Raw genomic sequence first — 19566 nt, 5'->3', positions numbered from 1 at the left:
AATGGTGCTGCCCACAGTGGGCTGCGTCCTCCCATATCAGTTAACTTAATTAAGGTTGTCCCCATACATTTGCCCACATGCCCATCCGATCCTGAGACTTTCTTCCTAGGTGATTCTAGCTTGTGTCATACTGACAGTTAGCCATCACAGGATCTGGATGGAATACACTCTCAAAGGGCATCAAACGTTTCTAAAGTTAGATGTGCCAAGTGTCTCCCATTGATAGCTTTCCTTTATTCTCAAGGGTACTTACATGTCTGTTGATTGTGAGCCTCCACACCTGCTGTTACTGATAAATTTAGATCATTCTAAGCAGCATTCCACTTACTGACAATCTCTAATTACAATTTGAGCTCCCTGAAGAAAATGACAAAGCCTCCTAAGTTTGGGATGCATTCTGTGATTCTCGTTTCTTCACATGTGATTCTGTGGGGTTGATTCAGGTTTGCATTGCTGCTGTTGATAATTTGTAAGTATGGGCTGATAATGCTTATTATTAGCCTTATAATTATTACAGCAGTATTATCTAACCCGATATCATATCAGCAAAAGACATAAACACCCGATAGATTCTAGAATAGCCTTATTTCACCTGGGGCAAGGCAGATGCTATCTAAGCTTCCTATATCTCCCAAGCCCCCAGCCCACGCCATCTGCTCTAATCATTTCTCTCTGGGCTGCCTCCCATCCATAAGCTCACAATACTTGCTGATGTTCTTCATTGGAACTGCTTTTCTCCATCCACACCAATCCAGCCGTGTGCCTCTCTCCATGATAACCCATCGAGGCTCCTCTCTCCCTCCCCTTCAGTACCTCTCTCTTTCCCTTCAGTACCTCCCTCCTTCCCAAGATCCTCTTTTCCTCCAAGCACACAAACTTGGCCCCACCTCCCTAGCTTCTGCCCTGCCCAGGTGTGTGGTCATTTTTTAGTAACCAATCCACTTTAGATGAATGTGCTTATAAGAGACAGCAAGCAGACCTCAGGGGGCAGATTAATTAACAGTCAAATACAAAGCAGCAGACCATGCTGTTAAGCTTTGCAAAGGACCAGGTGGCATTTGGCGAAGGATCTCTGCATGTTCATGGTCTCATTTATGTCCATCAGTGAAAGCCCAGATTTTTATCAGTAGGTCATCTATAACTCTACCCTTCTTCTTTTCTCCCAGTATCCTTCCAGGAGGAAAGAACGCTTAATTCTGGTTGAATGTTAGCTTGGATAAACATAGAAACCAGCTAGAAAGGACTAGTTGTGTTCTCCTAGGTGGAAAAGATGATCCTGCTACTGAGTGGGCATGAATTAGCACAAGTATTTTATTACTTTCTTTATTGCTGTGACTGAGTACTTAAGAAGCTACTTAAGGGTAGAGGACTTTGTTTCGGCTCACAATTCTAGAGGCTACAGTCCATCGCGGTAGAGGACATGGCCATGGGAGTGTGAAGCAGCTGATCACACAGTCAGGAAGCACAGGTGGATACTGGTGTTCAGCTCACGTCCTCCTTTTCTTCTGTCTGGGACCTCAGTCTGTGAGTTTGTGCTTCTCAGATTCAGGGTTGGATCTTCCATCTTCAGTTAAACCTTCTGGACATGCCATCAGGTACATCCAAGAGGTGTGTTTCCATGGTGACTCTAAATTCAGTGAAGTAGACAAAAAGGCTAACCGCTCATGCCTGTGTGAGTAATACTGTCTCTCAGTGCCCAACATTCAACACAGTGCAGAGTGCTGATAATTCTGTCAAAGTTGTGACACAGATCCTCGGCTTAGCAATGATTTTCATGTAGGCCACAGATACTGTTCTCACAGCATGTGTGTCCAAAATAAAGGAAGGCAAGCAAGCCAATCTATGTAACCTCTGAGCCTCCGTTTCCCCAGATTGGCAATTCTGGCTCTAGAGTTTGTTGAAATGTACAGTCTCTAGGTCTGCTTAATTTTGTAGTGTGATGTTTTCAATTTGCAGGTTCCTTATCATAAAATTTTAATAAGTTAAAATAGAGAAGGTGTTGCAACCTCACAGATTCACTGGAAGGCTGAAGTGAGGAAGAAAATCTCAAGAGTACCAGGCACTCAGCCCCAGACTGCAGATAGGAGGTTGCAATGTGGTTTGAAGCATGCAGGTCTCAAAGCAGCCAGCTCTGTGACCTTTCTCAACCCCAAGGAATATGAGACTGGTTTGTTTAAATTGCCAGAGTGATCTCTCTCCCGCCCCCAGCACCTCTGCGCTGTCTGTATTAGCTTTCAAGAGGTTTCCCTTTTGTCATCTTTGGCCAGACCCTGGAATGTCAATCCCGCTTGAATCTGGGTTTTAAAAAAGAGTGAGAGATAAGAGCCAAGCGTCACATGTATGCCGCGTCCCTAAATATAAATGCCTCCACGGTGCTTCCTGGCCTTCCTGGGGCTGTTGATGTTGGCTTCCTTCTCCTTGTCCCAGGGCAGAGATTCAGCCTGCTGGGCGGAGGGTCCTGGAGTGGTTTGCCCCTGAGGACAACTCTGGGCTTTCAGAGCTGACTCTGCTGCAGGTCCTGGCAGTGAGGTTACCAAGACTTTTGCTCCAGCACCCGTAGTTCTTAGGCTACAGGAAAAAGCCCAGCTAGGTGCTGAACTCCAGCAAGGTGTGATCTCCACAGGCCCACTTCTTAGCAGTCTCGCACAGAGGAATGGGGGTGTGTGGGTGCCGTCGCGGTGTTTAGAGCAGTGGCCCGTGAGTGTGCTCGGGCAGCTTGTACAGAATGCTGTGGGTTCCCATGCCTAGTTGAGGGCCCATGCAGCAGGTGGGACACCTTTGGTTCCCACCCCATCCATCTCCTCAGCCCTCCCTAGCACAGAACACCTAGGTGGTTTGCAAACAGGTAAAATGTTGCTGCATATATTCTGCTTTTCAAATGTGCATATTTGATGTTGCTCCTTGATTATTGCGTCTTGAGCGTTCCTTAATGAGCTCCTTTGTTTCCTAGGCACTTGTATTTCTTACAACTGAAGATGGATGTTTGTGAAGGAAGGTAATGAGAATTATGCATTATTTTCCTGTCAGACTAGCCAGATTCCTGGCTTTAATCTAATGAGCGTACATTCCTGGCAGCAGTTTTCAAATTAGACAAAGCCTGTATATTAGGCTGTTTTCAACTCCATCTTGGTTTGCAGAAACTCACGATCGAGAAACTTCACTCCACTTTCCTACAGTTTTATTACAAAGCATACAGTGATCTTTCTGATAAAGACCTGGGGAATTTTAAAGGGGAAGGAAAGACTCTGAAAATAGGCTTCAGTTCAGGTAGAAATAGGTGTAAGTTAGCCACTGGTGTGCCCATGGTACTTACGGGTGATTCATCTTCTCTCTGGAAGGAATTGTGTTCAGACATGAGCATCTGCTTGAGTCATCATTCTGGGTGTATTCAGGCCATTTCAGTGCTTGGAAGGTATCTGAGAATGGCCAGAAAGGAATTAAAATTCCAAGCCCACAGAACTCTGTCTTCCAAATCCTTATTGTATCTTCTTTTTAATTTTTTTAAATGAATGAATGTGTTCATATGTAATGTATGCACGATAATACATGTGTGGAGTTGGTTCTCTCCTTACACCTTTACATGGGTTCTAGGGATTGAACCAGGCATATGGAGCAAACGCCCTTATCTACTGAGCCTTCTTGCCTGCTGGACCCTTTGCTTATGAAAAACAAAAAAACCCAGCAGTAGGAAAAGAGCCCTGTCTACTTCAGTTCTCCTCAATCCCATGTCCTGCTGCACCACAAGGAGGCTGGCAGTAGAGGTTCGTGACATGAGACAGGAGCCCATGAAGCAAGCGAGACCAATACAGGCAGCAGGAATCACAATTGGCATAGAATTTCAGGAACTCTTCTGCTACCATCCATGGCCTAGAAACATCTCTGTGCGGTGCTAGGATTAGCCAAATTTAAGATTGGTGGAGAAAAGAGAAGTCTGATTTCCCGGGACATCAGGAAGGCCCTCCCATCCCTCATTCCAGCTGGAAGCCATATGTGGTTTACTTGCAGGAAAACAGAGCTGGGGGCAGGGGGAAGGGGGTCTGTTCATGCCCAGTGGAGGCGAGTATCTCAAGTCCAGCAGGTGGAAGTGAGTAGCTGCAGGGTCTTAAAGCAGGCTACAGGCTGATAAGAGATATGTCTGGTAGAGATGGTGTCCATGTGCTCTAGGAAAGACTGGAGATCAGGGTTTCCCTCTGCTACAATCCTGCCAGCCAGAGACAGGAGCCTCCTTGAAGGGGCTGGCAGAACTGTTGACTGTTGAGTGAGCACAGAGTACAGGATCTCCATGATTTCTGTCTCCTTTTCCCAAAGTAGTGGCACATCACTCCTCCAGCACAAGCTATAGAACAGTGGGGGGGGGGGTCCACTTTTCCGAGGTTGCCTCTTCAGGACAACCCCATGTTGAACTGCAGGACTCCCCTCTTGAGCTGCTCTTTGCAGTCATGGAAACCTGTTCCATATAAGCACCCTTATATACAGACACTCTGTGTTTTTTTTTTTCCATGAATACTGTTATTTGTGGAAAAACAGTATTTATGTTTTTTCCATAAATACTGTTAAATACTCCAAACTCCGGTACTACGTTGTCCTCCTTTTTGCTTCTTCAAGAACAAGGTACCCTTTGGAATTTCCAGATGGTTAGTAGGACTCTGCCGCCTGGAGGAGATTCCAGTAGGCCCTCACCGTCCGCCCTCAAGCTCATCTCAGGTGTGTCTCACACCATCTGTGGCCACAGCTGTTGTCGTGCAGTTAGCATTTTCTCTGAGATTTCAAATCTTCTGACTTGCTTGAATAGTCAGTGGTAGCCAGAACTGGGGGACCACCTCTTCTCGGCAGAGACGGCTCAACCAGGGCAGTCACCTGACACGTAGAGGCCTGGACCACAGAGAAAGAGAAGTATGCAGAAGAGCATATGGAAGGCTGAGAGGAGAAGCTAGGCTGTCATTATTCTGTGCCGTGTTCCATGTGGTCTGAGCCTCCATAGCTGTTTCTAGGCTGTCCCTCAAGTCCGTTCAGCTGTCTGTCTTCTAGCAGAGGCACTGGCTAGATGTTAACGTGAAACTCTTCTTAGTAAGGCAGTAACAGCCTGTTCACCACGTATCTGTCTACCTGATCTCCTAAAAATACTGTGGCTCAAAATGGATAGATAACGGGGGATCCTAGAACACATCCACAGACTCAGAGAGGCACAAGTGGCAGCAGTGGTCAGGAGCCTTCAGGTGGGGAATGCTGCTTCTGTGTGCACCTTCAGAACCAGCAGGAGTCCAGGGGACAGACAGGGAAACTGTTGGGGCCAACCAGATTAGACTGGCAAATGGGATGACTCACGCGTAGGAACTTCATGGGCTGCCATGGAAACTACATGTTCTCAGCTTGCCACGGGGCTGGAAGATGGTTTTAAAATCTGCTTGCCTCCCAGTGTTGCTGGTAAGGATGGCTCCCTTTCCTAGTCGCTGCCCTTAGGTTTTTCTGGCCCATTCCTCCATTCAGCAGTGACCCTTGCTCTAGGCCTCTCTCTTGAGCAGAACAGAGTCAGGTCTGAATGGAGAAAAGAGCTATAAAGGCAGGTAGCATCACTGAGAACATGCATTTGGAAGGACAGTGAGTTGAGATGGAAATAAGAACAAATTCAGGCCAGGTCTGTGAATTTCTAGTGGGTGGCAGAAGACCCGCAAGCACGTATTTGAACCCTGTCAACTTCAGCAAAGTCAGTAGGTTAGGAGTAGTCAGTAGTTAGTAAATTGAGTACTGTAACTACAGAACTGCAAATGTTAAAATGCAGAATGCCTTGTTTTTCTCCCTTCTAGTTTTCTCTTTCATTACCATCCCAGAAAGGCAGTACCTAAGAATCCTAGAGTCTCCAGGAGGTAGCCAGAGCCCTTCAAAAATATCTCAGGTCTTTATTGGAAAGAATGGAAGGCTGTGTGTTTACCTCAGATTCCATTTTCTCACATTTCCTCTTATAGTATGAGCTGTCTACTGTCAGACCATTTGCTTTCTGATATTTACAATTTCTAATAGTTACAATTTTGAAGCAAAAGTTACTTTTTTTATCGAAAAAAAAAAACTTTTAAAGTATTCCATGTGCCATCCAAGATGGATTTGTATTGTAGTTGCTTTTAAAATTCACGTTGTTCATTAACAGTTAATGAAGAAAAGAAAGCTATGGGCTATCTGTGATTTATGAGTGTCTGTGGTTCTTCTGACTTACCTAATCCTTATTTCTCCTGACAGGTTAACCTGCCCTCTCAACTCAGCGGTGGTTCTAGCATCCTATGCAGTACAATGTAAGTCCTGAGGGAGGCTAACTAGGTGGCGGCCACTCAAGGGAGCAAGCGTATCGAGAAGGCCACCGGCTGCTCTCTTTGACCAAGTCTCTTAGGCCCCAGGATGCCTGGCATGGAGCACATCTCTTGCTGTCTTATAAGAGTAGAACTTTTAACCTGAGCCACGCTGTCTCCTTGGGAATATCAGATGGACAGTGGTGCTGGGGGACAGAGTGTGGCATTTCTCTTTCCCCAGGGAGCTATGAAACAGCAGACGGCTACAACTGGCTTTTTCCAGAGCCTCTGCCCAGGTATTTGGATCTGGTTTGTGTACAAACCCCAGTGGAACAATATTTATATCCCTCACCTCCTCTGCAAATGAAACCAAGACCTGGCTAGGTTAAGGAATTTGCTGGAAGGTACTCCTGCTGCTTGCTTGATGCCTGTCTGAAATGCTACTGAGATCTTACAAATTTCTCTTCAGAGCTTCAGTGTAGCTAATGGGTTACAGTGGTCTATGACCATTCAGAAGCAGAATGATCACGAGTTCAAAACCATCCTCAGCTCCATGGTGAGTCTGAGGCCCTCCTTAAAAATATATTTACATGAAGAAAATAATTTTAATGTTTTATTTAGCCCATTAAAATGTCTGTTTTAATATATAGTCAACATAAAAATGAATGAGCTATTTTTGTGGGGATTGTTTTGTTTTGCTTTGCTTTGCTCTGCTTTTTTACTAAATCTCTGAAATCCAGCCTTGGCTTTGCAATTTCCACATTTTTCAAGTCGAACAAGCCACACTTAACTGCAGATGGCACAGTGGATAGAACGGCGGCTGTTTTAAACTACGGAAAAGGTCTCTCTGCTCTGTCAGCAAAACTTAATTAAGCATCTTTGGTGTCCTGTCCCTTGCATGGTGAGATTCCACTTTGCCATTCATTAGCTGTGTGGTGCCAGCACAGAGCACCATGTTGCTTGTGTGGAATCACACAGCGCAGCGTAAGACACACACACACCCCATACACACCCCCCATTCCAGAAGCCTCAGTCAGCAGCACGGCAGGTAGCTGAGAAGGCAAGATCTCAGGGCAGGTGCAGGCCAAATACCTATCTTACTGTGGCCTCAGAAGCATGATGGCGAAAAAGAAAGAAAGAAAAATTAGGGGGAGGCCCCAGGTGCACTTCCTCCCTTAGCAACCAGGACAGAAACTAGAGAGGTATTGACCGAGGCTGGTGGGCCCACAGCTTACCTGCCTACCACATGGAACCAAAGAGTGAGGGAAAGAGGATATTGGGAGTGAACCCATGATGTTGAGCATACAGCAGGCCTCCTCACTGGTGAGGCCCACCCAGCATGAGCTCATCTCATGAGCCTCCTCTCCTCATGACAGGAAGCTCTTTTGTTTCCTCCTCCAGGACAGACCAGTGTGGTGCATCCACATAGGGAATGGTTGTGTATGACTTTTCCTGGAAAGAATTGACCAAGAGACAGGACAACAACAGTAGACCAAAGAAACCATTCCACCCAAGTCCAGCTTAGTGGACCACTGGGTCTGTGCTTTAAAGGACTGTGGCTGACTGCATCATCAAAGTCCCACCCTGCATGGATGATGGTCGCCCCAAAGCTGCATGAGTGGAGTGACCCCCAGTTAACATTTCACCTTCTGAGACCAGGAAGAGCTGGGGTGGGGAGAGTGAGTGGCTGGACTCTGAAGTGAAGGGCTGATAAACCTCCTCGAGCCTTCTAAGAGGGAAAGTTATAGGCCCTGTCTTGGGAGGCTCTGAGACAGTAGTTACAGCTGCTATGATTAAGATGATGTCAACCGTGTCGTGACAGAGGGCAGTGTGCTATGACCCATAGCCAGAGTCAGCATGTCCTCATCAATCTCTAGATTTGTGGCTCCCATTTCTCCTTGGCTGATCAGCCACAGGCAGGGACTTGAAGCTGGATGTTCACAGCTGGAGCTGTGGAGCTGTGGGCTGGGGAGCAAGACTCGAGGTAGGAGAGAATTGTGCTCAGAGTAGCCTTACCCTATTCACGTATCCTTGTGATACCACCCGGCTGAACCTCACAGGTTCCTGCCTGTGAATGGAGGCATCCCTGGTACTTATGCACTATGTCTGCTTCCAGTTAAACAGTATGCTTGAAGTTGGCCCATAGCCAACAATTCCTTAAAGCTGAACCAACACCAGCTGAGGCAGTGAGAACAGGAATGGAAGTCATGTTGTCTGGGTCTTGGCCTTTCCTCTTGTCTGCATGACTTGACTTTCCAGGCCTGGTGTGACACGCAAGACTAGAAGTGTCTGTTCTACTTTATAGGGCTGTAGGGAAGAGAACAGGAAACACTGTATGAAGAACTCTTCACTAGTCTTAACTCTTGCTGTCTTTTCTGTCAGTCCAGAAAAAAACTGTTAAGTTGTTTATAGGGTGGGCAAGATGATTACTGCATAAAAGCACTTATGGCCAAGCCTGGCAGCCTGAGTTCAGCCAAGGAACCCACAGTGGAAGGAGAGAACTGACGCCTGAAAGTTGTCATCTGACCTCCACACGTACCATAGAAAATAAAAATTAAGTTTAAAAGTTGCCTGTGATAAATGATAAGCTGTTATTAGAGAAAAATTAGAGCCCTACATTGAAGACATCCTGTTTCAAGCGTTGCTGACAGGCTTCCCACTGAGCCTAAAAGGTATAAGATGGCTGAGGTCAAGAACCATGCGTTGCTGCCGTACTAATAAATCATGTGTTGTCAGACGTTTTGAAGTATAAGGTCTTTATATTCTTCAAGCCTTGATAAAAAAAAAAAAAAAAATGTGTGTTTTTGCATACTCTGTGTACATTCCTTATAGGACTAATTCTTAGATATAAAATTAGTGGCTCAAAAGGTATACTAACTACATTTTGTCAGGTTGTTCCAAGACGGGTGTCTAGTGTTTAGGTCCTACCTGTGATCGGCTCACTGAAGCAATTTCTTATTAGATTCAAAAGTACAATGTTTGAGAGGTAAAATACTTTGTGCCCAGTGGCTGAAGAGTGCTGCTGTCTAGCAGCAATGAGGCCCAGGAAAAGAAGGTTTGGAAAGTATATAGTTACGCCATAATGTTTTAGGGGGAGAGGAAGAGAGTCAAGGAAAGCATCAGAGGAATGAGCCCCAAAAAGAGGCTCCAGGATCAGGTTAGAGCTAGAAGAATGGCAGGGGGAGGACTTACCCGTGGGGCCAGATTGATGGCTTGGAACACGGGTGCTTGGGATCTTGAGTTTAGTAGGGCATGTGGTCAGCAGGTAGAAGACAGGCCCCTGTGGTAAGAGTGTAGGGATGCAGACCCTGCCTTTTGTTCTGTCTTCTTGTCTGTTTAATAAGAGTCCCTTGTGTTTTGGGGTATGTAGGGACCATTTGCTCAAGCCCTCCACTGAGATGATGTCATTGACATGGGTCCCTGTCTCCCCAGGCTTTTGCAAATGTGTATAACTGTGTCTGTTAAATGTTTCCCCCTAGTGGTTATCCCAGAGCTTTGCACAGAGTGGCACAAAAGATGTCAAGTGGAAACACACACACACACACACACCCCAGGGAAGGTTCTTCGCTGGTCTTTGTTGACCAAAATGTTTGTTAGTGACTTTGCTAAAGCAAGAAGTTTATAGTTTGTTCCTGTCGAATGGAAGCTGGGTTAGGACAACTAGCTAACTGGATGAACAAACATGACTCCGAAGGCCCTCCGTGAGCTAATGAAACCAACAGGAAGATTAAAGAGGTTTCTGCCTTTAGACTTGGGAAAAGCATTTGCAGCACCCTGTTGACCCTTCAGGGCATCAAGAGAAGACTCAGCACCCCCTGGACAGACAGGCAGGGGAAGTAGGCTACGAACAGATCCCGATCACCTAGGTCTTCACTCCGCTGAAAATAGCCTGTGTTAGGGGTGGGTCCCTTCTCCCTGGCTCTCAGTTGTTCCCTTCTTAACGTGAATGCCAGTGAAGATACATTGCTTCCTCATTGGGTGCCTGTAAGAGCATCCTAGTGGTATCTTTTTAAGTGCACTATTGTGAGCTTAACCACGTCCGCCCCTCACCTGCCGCCCTTGTACTTACATGGAATTTAGCCCTAAGCAGAGGTTCAGATTAGAAGCATGGAATTGGAAACTGAAGAGGAGCTGATTCACGCAGCTCAGAGCTTGACAGAACTGTTCCCACAGGAGATATTTCTCTAAATGTTATCGATGTTTGTTGATGCAGACCATACTGAAGAGGCAAGGCTAATTATGATTTTCCCTCATTGTGTCTCAATAGCTCATTTTGGAGACTTTAATTCTTCCATACATCATCCAGGCTATCTTGCCGACAGCCAGTTCATACCCGATCAAAATGATGACTTTTTAAGCAAGGTGGAGTCGCTCCATAAACAGCACAGGTGCGGGGACTGGGGGAGGGAGGCTTAGGAACTCAGTCTGGGTGTCTGTAGATAATGCATCACTTTGTGTTTGATGCTCCCTGGACTGCCTATGTTTTTGTTTTGTTTTGTTTTGTTTGGTTTGTTTTGTACCTTTAAGCTGGGATGGTAGCAAATATATATTTAGCATCACGTGCGTTTTTTTTTGTGAAGCATAAAATGCAATAGAAATTGAGGGTGATAGCTGGGACATTCCCCCTTTGAGATGCCACGGACATTAGTTAATTCCTCAAGGAAATGCACGTTTTCTGTCTGATTGATTGGCCTACAAGCTGATTGAACCAGGTATACCTTTTAGCTATTTACCCCATTTAATAAGAAAAAAAAAAAAAAAAAGACCATTCCCTCAGGTATTGTTGAGTGGAGAGGCAGGTGGACTGGAGAGCTGACAGGGTGGGTGGTCTGGGATCCAAACTGCTTTTCCTCCACGGAGGGAATTGCCTTGGGCCAAGCTTTGCCTCTAACAAATACTTCCCACTCCCAGCCTCTCCTTCCTGCTCCTCACGTGACTGAAAGCTACTGTGGCAGCTGTTCTGTTCCCATTAAATGAGGACCACGCTGACCCAGGCCAGCTCTTCAGAGACATCTCATTTCTCGGGAAGGCCATAAAAACAAAGGGCAGGCCACCAGCGTACCTTGAGGGCTCTGCCAGCCCTCTCTCCCGGAATTGCTCCTGGGACAGAAGTCAGCGTCCGAAAATAGCACAGGCCCACTGGGGTTTGAAGCGTGAGGACACTGTTGAGAGAATAGACAGGCAAAAACGATGAAAGATCACCTATTAATTGAGCAACCTGGCACCATGAGGGCAGGCCTTTTGAAAGGTGATAGATAGTTTTCACTGTCTGAAGACCTCTTTGAGAACCCACTAAGTGGGGAGTGTCTCTTAGGAGAAATCCAAGGGGTCTAGAGGAGGTCAGATTCCATGGACAAGAAGGAAAACCTGCTTCATTAGAATTTAAAGTTGGAGTGCTTAGGGGGATGAGGACAAGGCCTTTAGTAACCCTTAGTAACTATTATGGAGGGCTTTTACTGTGTTTTTCAGGTATTTTTAATGTTGAAGAGCTTGAGTGAATGTTCACTCTATTAGGTGAGTTTTGCATTTTCTCTTCTCTTCTGCAGTGGGCTAAAGCAGTCAGAAGCCGAATCTTGCTACATCAACATAGCTCGGACCCTTGACTTCTACGGAGTGGAGCTTCATGGAGGCAGGGTATGTACCCTTTAGCCCAGGAACTGTGGTTTATTTTTAATTATGCAAGTGTGCAAACTTCCTTGGGGAATGGTTTCTCTCCCATTGTAACAAATAAAACCTTTAAAAAGATACTTGGGGGCTAGAGAGTTGGCTCAGTGTTTAAGAGCACTTGTCCTTGCAGAAGACCCGGGTTTGACTCCCAGAACCCACGTGGAGGCTTACAGCCTAGTTGAGAACCAGGCATGCATGTGGTACAGTGCACAGACAAACATGCAGGCAAAACAGTCAAGTGCACAAAATAATAAATTAAGCAAATCTAAAATAAATTATTTTTTTAAAAAAGAGATACCTGGAAAGTTTATTGAGTATCTGAATCTGATCAGTCATTCAGTCGATTGCCTTGTTCACACTTCTGAGGGAGCAGGACACAGGAACTTACAAGCTTTCAAAGGCTACTCCAATTACGGTGGAATGGGAAAAAATCATTTTTCTGTCTTCTGAGACTTTTTCTAGTATGCACACATAATGATGGTTTGTGGGCTGAGGCTTTCTCTTGGCTAGTAGAGTGCTTGTCTTGCATTCCTAAAACACCGGCTTCAATCCCCAGCACCGCATGAGTTGGTGTGCACCCAGCATTCAGGAGGAAGAGGCAAGAGGATCAAAGTTCAAGGTCATCCTCAGATACATAGTAATATTTCAGCTAGCGGGTGCCCCCATCTCAAAAAGTGGAGGAGGTGTCTATTTCCATGCATGTATATCATTGTGTTTTGCTCATGATTAACCCCTCATCCCTTGTCTCTTCTTTCCCACAAATGGCCCTCCTTCTAAGGTCACATGATTTTATAAATCCATTTTTGTGGCAGTTTACTGAGCCAAGGTTTCTACTACATCTTAAGCACTACTCAGATTAGAGCTGGTTACTCAAATATAGTACCGTGTGTATGATGTGTTTAGGTTACGTGTATGCATGTTTGTATGTGTGTGTAGGTATCTGAGTAGCTTGGTACCACACAGTAGTTTTCAGGAGAGTTCTCTATTGTCCTTGGGTCCAGACTTCTCTTCAGACAGCTTCTACGACCCAATAACTCCCCAGTCTAGGCTCCTCCACAGCTTCGTGGTCTTCCTGTGTGGCTTCCCTATCAGAAGCCGGAGGATGGCAAACAGCTCTTCAGAGCTTCCAGGCAGAAGAGCCACACCACTCGCCCAACTGGAACTGGTCACATGATCTGTTCTTCTGCAAAAGCGGCTGGGATGTGGGGCTGGTGTGGGATCTTAGGAAATCGCTAACTGGGGTAAACTATAGTTGTCTGGGTAAAGGTGCACACACTGAAAAACGAGATTCAGTCCTTAGCTCACCAGGCCACTCTTTCATCATCATTTGCTGATGTGTTCCTCTGTTGTGAGTGTCATGATTGTTGGCAGCCTTGTTCTCGGCATTATTCTTGCTTTGCTTACGTGTGTGCCTGTTGTGAATACTCAGGACTTCCTCTGTAGCAACAATGTTTCCCTGTCCAGTTTCCATACCTGTCCTTGTTCCTTTGTTGCTCGTAAATGATGCCCCCCCCAACAGAAAAATGAACATGTTACACCTGTCGTGTGCCAGTTCCTGATCTAGAGCAGCATATGCCCAGCTCTGTCCTGGGTTCTTTCTATTTTCTGCACTTTCAGCCTGATACAAACCCTTGAGGTAGATCCCATAATTGTTATAATGCTGAGAGGGAAATGGAGGCTCCCCTGAGCCGCAGCCAGAGGTTCACACTTACTTGTAACCAGCTCTGCCCTGTGTTTGTGGTTACGCTATCTGATTGGAAACAGAAATATGTGTGAGTCAAGGAGGGAGCTCTTGTCCCTTTGAATGTTATTTGCTTATGCTCAAGTGGATTTAAAGCAGCTTTAATTCTTTTGGTTTGCCTTCTGTGTCTCTATAATATATGGCAGTGCCAAGCACAGAAGTCCGTAGCCCATGTAGTTACACTGGATTAATAAGCAACATTTATTTCTTAATTAGATTTAGAGTTGTGTCTACATGTGTAATTTTTCTTTATCATTTTATAATAGCTAAAGCCTTTTCAGTAATTGAAGTTGAGATTTGAACAGAGCTGCACAGAGAGAGGCCTGTTTGAGTCTCATGTGGCTCCCTAATGCTAACGGCTGAAAATTCAAGAGTGTTTATAACTCTGTGAAGTGCATAATCTTACCTGGTATCTTCCTAAACCAGGAATCATGACATGCTCTGTGTGCGTGTGCATGTATGTGTTAGTATGAGCTTTGTGTGTATTTGTATATGCTTTGTGTGTTTGTGTTTATGACATGCTGTGTGTGTGTGTGTTCATGATGTGCTGTGTGTGTTTATGACATGCTGTGTGTGTATTCATGATGTTCTGTGTGTATTCATGATGTGCTGTGTGTGTTTATGATATGTTGTATTTATGACATGCTGTGTATATTTATGACACGCTGTGTATGTTCATGATGTGCTGTGTGTGTTCATGACATGCTGTGTATTCATGATGTGCTGGTGTGTTTATAACATGCTGTGTGTGTGTTCATGACGTGCTGTGTGTGTTTATGATATGTTGTATTTATGATATGCTGTGTGTATTTATGACATGCTGTGTATGTTCATGACATGCTGTGTGTGTATTCATGATGTGCTGTGTGTGTTTATGATGTGCTGTGTGTGTGTGTGTGTGTGTGTGTGTGTGTGTGTGCGTTCACTTTAGAAGAGCTGGGAGTGAACTCCTTGCTCTAAGTGGCTGCTAAGTGGGGACTTCCCTGTATTGGGTGGCATTTCCCCCTCTTAAGCAGATGCACAGTGCTGTTTCTAAAAGCGAGGCTGTGTTAAAGTTAGCAGAGTAAAACACTCTGTGAGCCTGGACTCTTCCTTTTTTCTCCCCAGGATCTGCACAATTTGGATCTAATGATCGGAATTGCTTCTGCGGGCATTGCAGTATACCGGAAATACATTTGCACAAGTTTCTACCCTTGGTAAGTGCAAACACTTCGAATTGTCTGAATCATGCTTTAAAAATATGCCAAGCAAAAGTAATGCTAGTTCTTATTTTAAACTTTTATTTCTGAATTATGGCTAGAACTCTGCCCCCAAAGCTTTAAGCTCTGCACTCTGAATTTGATCCAGATTTGGGAAAGTTAACTTTGGTTTTCATTAACTTCCCTCCACCAGTCGTCATGGGGTTGGGTTAGGTGGATGGATAAATGACACAAGGCAGGTCGTGGAGTTGAAAAGTCCTCCCATCCCCTTGTATGTATGTGGGATCCGTCCTAGATTCTGGTAACCCTGAAGCAGCAAAGAGTACCAAGTCGTGTGTGTGTGTGTGTGTGTGTGTGTGTGTGTGTTAGAGTTTTTTTCCCCCTTCAGCATACATACCTGTGGTGCAGTTTATTCTATGAATTAAGTCGGCTAAGAGATTTAAAACAATACATAATAAAACCAAACAGTTACCACAGTGTACTGTAATGGAAATTATGTGGATGTGGCCTCTTTCTTGAAAGAATCAAGTATTTTTCAAACTGTGGTTGACTCTAGGCACTAGAATCTTTAGAAAACAAGAGCAGAGATGGGGAGGGGAGTGTGGATTGACTTTTCGAGATGAATTTGAATTTACTGTACCAGGCAACAGGGAGTGTCCTTCAGGGAAATTTTCCAGTGTGAGGGTGTGCAGGGCAGGGCTGGGGCCAGTTGATAGTCAGTGCTGCAGGGAAAGACAGAAGTACAAACGTGAAGAAAAGTGGCCATACAAAAACTTCTAGAGAGGGGAAAAGGAGACTCGGGTGGCAGAGTTGTGTGTGGCTCAGCAGATCTGACGTGTGAGTTTGCTCCTCTGATCGACTGCCTCGAACCTTCTCAAACTAAGGCACAAAAAGGTTCATCACAGCATTATTTATGACAGAAAAGAAAACCTATAAATAAAATTACAAGGGCCTTTGCCGTGAATAGCAGCTATCATCTTACTGAGTTTTGTTGGTATCCAAGTCATGTTACTGTGTATTTTATTTATCTCACTTAAACCTTGAATAAGCCGTTCTTATCCCTGGTTTCTCAGCAGAAGAGGCTGTAGAACACGGAAGTTTGTGAAAACTGTCAGTCTCATGCTGCTAATAATGGTGCAGCTAAAATTCACATCCAGTTTGTCACTCCAGGACCTATATTTTATCCTACCACTAATACTTGTATTTGTGGAGAAATGCTTCAATAGAATACACACTTAGGGATGCTGTTTGTATGTTTGGTTCTCCCAATTAATTTTAAGTACTTTTAATTTTCAGTAAAACAGGCTGTGGACCTACTTAGTTTTACCATAGAATCAGTATGACAGGTGATAAATCTTCTTGAGCCCCTTACTGGAAGCAGGAAACCCCAGCCATGGCTTGGCTAGCTGGGATGTGTGGCCTGTGGAGTTCTCTGGCCTGCCCAGAACAAAGGACCAGGCAGTGGGCATGACCTGATTTTCTCTTCTCTAAGTGCCTCCAGTCCTCCAGGACCACAGGCCAGACGCCTGGGAGTCTAGCTCAGTCTGTGCTGAATCTATGAAGGTCCCATAAGCATGTTCTGGACATCTCGTTTAGAGGCAGATTTGGATTCTATAGGGAGACTTCAGATGGGAAGCTGGAAACTTGACAAAGCAATTTGTTTTTTTTTTTTTCCATAATTTATTTTTCTCATTAGTTACATTTTGTTAATTCTGTATCCCAGCTGTATCCCTCATTCCCTCCCCAATCCCACCCTCCCTCCCTCATCTCCTCCCTGCCCCTTTCCAAGTCCATTAATAGGGGAGGACCTCCTCCCCTTTCATATGACTCGCTTTTGTCAGGTATTTTCCGGACTGGCTGCAAAGTCCTCCTCTGTGGCCTAACAGTACTGCTCCTCCCTTGGGAGGTGGGGAGGTCAAAAAGCCAGTCATTGAGTTCATGTTAGAAATAGTCCTTGTTCCCCTTACTATGGGAAACCAATTGATTACTGAGCTATCATGGGTCACATCCGAGCAGAGGTTCTAAGTTTTATCCTCTCATGGACTTTGGTTGAGTGTCCATCTCAGAAAAGACCCTGTGCCCAGATACGTTTGGTCCTTGTGGAGCTCCTATCCTTTCCACATCAAACTCCCCTTATTTCATATGATTCCCTGCACTCTGCTGAAGGTTTGGTTGTGAGTCTTAGTATCTATTTTGGAGCACTGCTAGGTAGAGTCTTTCAGATGGACAAAGCAATTTGTAAACAGAAGACTTTGGATCCTTTTGGCAGGACCCACGGGGGCTCTTGACACCCCTCTAGTTCCTCAGGGGCTCTTTCTGATAATCTTGGTCACTCTTCAGCTTCGAACTGGCCCCTGTTAGAACCTGTCCTTGGTGCCAGTGTTGTATTAGTTATTTTTCATCACCCTGTGACACGATAACTGATAGAAACAACTGAGGATGCCATGCCGGTAAGGTACTTAAATGGTTCAGTTCTGCATCTTTGTGGATGAAGAAATGAGCTCAGGTTGAGACCTACAGGGCCCACTCCCACTGACCCACTGCTGATAGCTAAACCCTGTTTCCCAAAGGTTTCATGACTTCCTAAAACAGTATCACCAGCTAGGGATGAAGTGTTCAAACACAGGACTCAAACTGTAACAAGTGAAAACCTCAGAGACCAGAAGACAGTCACCACTGGAGAGAAAACTATAATAGGTCAGGTCACAGGGCAGAGTGCAGAAGGCTCCAGAACCTGCAGGAGTGACTCGATAGGCGTTGGCCCCAGGGAGTACGTTCTAGAAGGAGGTACAGAGTACGTGTATCGCCAGGAACAAGGGAGAACACAGTGGTCAGTCCAGGGTAGATGGTTGATTAGGGCTAGAGCATGGTGTACGATGGCCAGTCACTAGAGAATGAGCTGGCCATGGAGAGCCTCACAGGGTACCGGACTTAATCCTCGGTGCTCTAACGATGAGAACTAGTTTCTCCTACGTGCAGTGGTTACAAGGATGTGGCTTGTGCATATCATCTCCTTCATTAGATTATAAATGTCCAGGTGGCAGTACCCACTGTCTTGTTCTTTCCATCCCTGGGACCTGGCACAGGACTTAATCCATCTAGACACTCAGTACATTTCATATTTCCTTGTGACTGAAGGGCAGTAGGCGGCCCTATGTAGGGCGTTCAGCCTGGAAATTACGTCTACCTTCTTCAGGTTTGCTCTTGTGAGGAACACAGTCAAGCCAGAAAGAAAACTGAATCAGGGGCCCTAGCAGAGCATCCCACATGAAGCCAATAGCACACAAGCAGTCTGTGCCCAGCAAGACAAGGGTGGGAACTCCCAAACTGATGAGTGTGCTCTCCAGACTCCTGTGAAATAGGAATTCCTGCATGTGACCCTCAGCACAGACTATGTGGAGGAGACCGGCCACCTTGGGGTGTAACGTACTCCCTGCTGGCTGCCTCGGAAGCACTGGACCTAAGAGCCTTCTGATCCTTACATGACTAGCCTGCAGTCACTCCCAGAGTTCATTTGTCAATAGGTGTATCTGCCAGCAGACTATATATATAGGTGTTTGTTTTTACTATATAATGCAAGTGCTCTCTCTGTCTCTCTCTGTCTCTCTCTCTGTCTCTGTCTCTCTGTCCCTGTCTCTGTCTCTCTCTGTCTCTCTCTCTCTCTCTCTCTCTCTCTGTGTGTGTGTGTGTGTGTGTGTGTGTGTGTGTGTGTGTGTGTGTATTGCTGGTCCACTGGGGAAATGTCACGTGAATAAACTTTCACTTATTCAACCTCTCTGTTTTAGAATGCTCATATCAAGGGCTTGATATGATCCTACAGAGCAATAGACCTCCTTTTTTCCTCCAGATACTGTGTGGATTATAGTAGCTTGCCATAGTGAATAAAATCTGTTTAAAAGGTGAGCTTGTACTTCATGGTACAGTTTTGAATCCCAACACTGGGGGGTCAGAGGTCTCAGGCCAGCCAGCCTTGCCTCATGTAGTTGGTGAGCTCTAAGTCAAATGAGAGACCTTGTCTCAACAAATAAGGTGGACAGTACCTGAGGAAGGACACCCAAGGCAGACCTCTGGCCTCCACATATGTGCCCACATGAATGAACGTGCACACACACACACACACACACACACACACACACAAACTTACCAGTTTTAATGAAGAGAACCTAAAGTAAGAATTTGACATCAACATTGTCACAGGACTGTGCTGAGAAAGGCTGTGATGGGCCACCACTTAGCAGATATCACAGGGTCTAAGATCATAGGCTCTTGAAACAGCCCCAAGCTCAGAGCCTGGCTCGCAGCAGCAACATCACTACACCTCAGCTTCCTCTTCTGGATACCCAGTGCAGGATAGCTACATACTTTTCAGGACTGTTGCAGAGTCCAAATAGAGGCAGTGGCCCGGTATACAAAACAGACTTGGTGACGACTGGTGCCTTTCATTCTATATCATGCACATGGTGAAGAGGTTCTTTCACGCGTGGCTGTTAAGTAACAGAGCCAGGGCCACAACCCAGTTCTGTCCTCCCTCTGCTCCACACTGCCCTCCACTGTCTTCCCCCATGTAGGCATCAGCTCCTGCAGGGCTTTAGTGTCACAAAGAGACTTACAGCAAAGAGTGCGCATGGCCCATGCTCCTAGTTATTTAAAAGCTGCCTCACAATCCAGAGGCCCTGTGGAG

The 19566-nt window shown here is 45.6% G+C and overlaps 1 protein-coding gene across 5 annotated transcripts in view; it reads left to right on the top strand.

The window, feature by feature from the left end:
- The window catches only part of Ptpn3 (protein tyrosine phosphatase non-receptor type 3), a 153981-nt gene that overhangs the window by 78892 nt on the left and 55523 nt on the right, over window positions 1-19566 (top strand). For all 5 annotated transcript variants that reach the window (XM_021628093.2, XM_021628105.2, XM_021628101.2 and 2 more), the window contains 5 exons: window positions 2951-2995; window positions 6232-6284; window positions 10546-10666; window positions 11825-11912; window positions 14794-14882. In XM_021628093.2, coding sequence (XP_021483768.1) covers window positions 2951-2995; window positions 6232-6284; window positions 10546-10666; window positions 11825-11912; window positions 14794-14882 — 396 coding nt within the window. The remainder of the gene's footprint in view (window positions 1-2950; window positions 2996-6231; window positions 6285-10545; window positions 10667-11824; window positions 11913-14793; window positions 14883-19566) is intronic.

Source organism: Meriones unguiculatus, chromosome 3, assembly GCF_030254825.1.
Source record: "Meriones unguiculatus strain TT.TT164.6M chromosome 3, Bangor_MerUng_6.1, whole genome shotgun sequence".
In the NCBI taxonomy this organism is placed as follows: Eukaryota; Metazoa; Chordata; class Mammalia; order Rodentia; family Muridae; genus Meriones; species Meriones unguiculatus.
The sequence above is the reverse complement of the archived record's forward strand: the minus strand, read 5'-3'. Positions and strand labels throughout refer to the sequence as shown.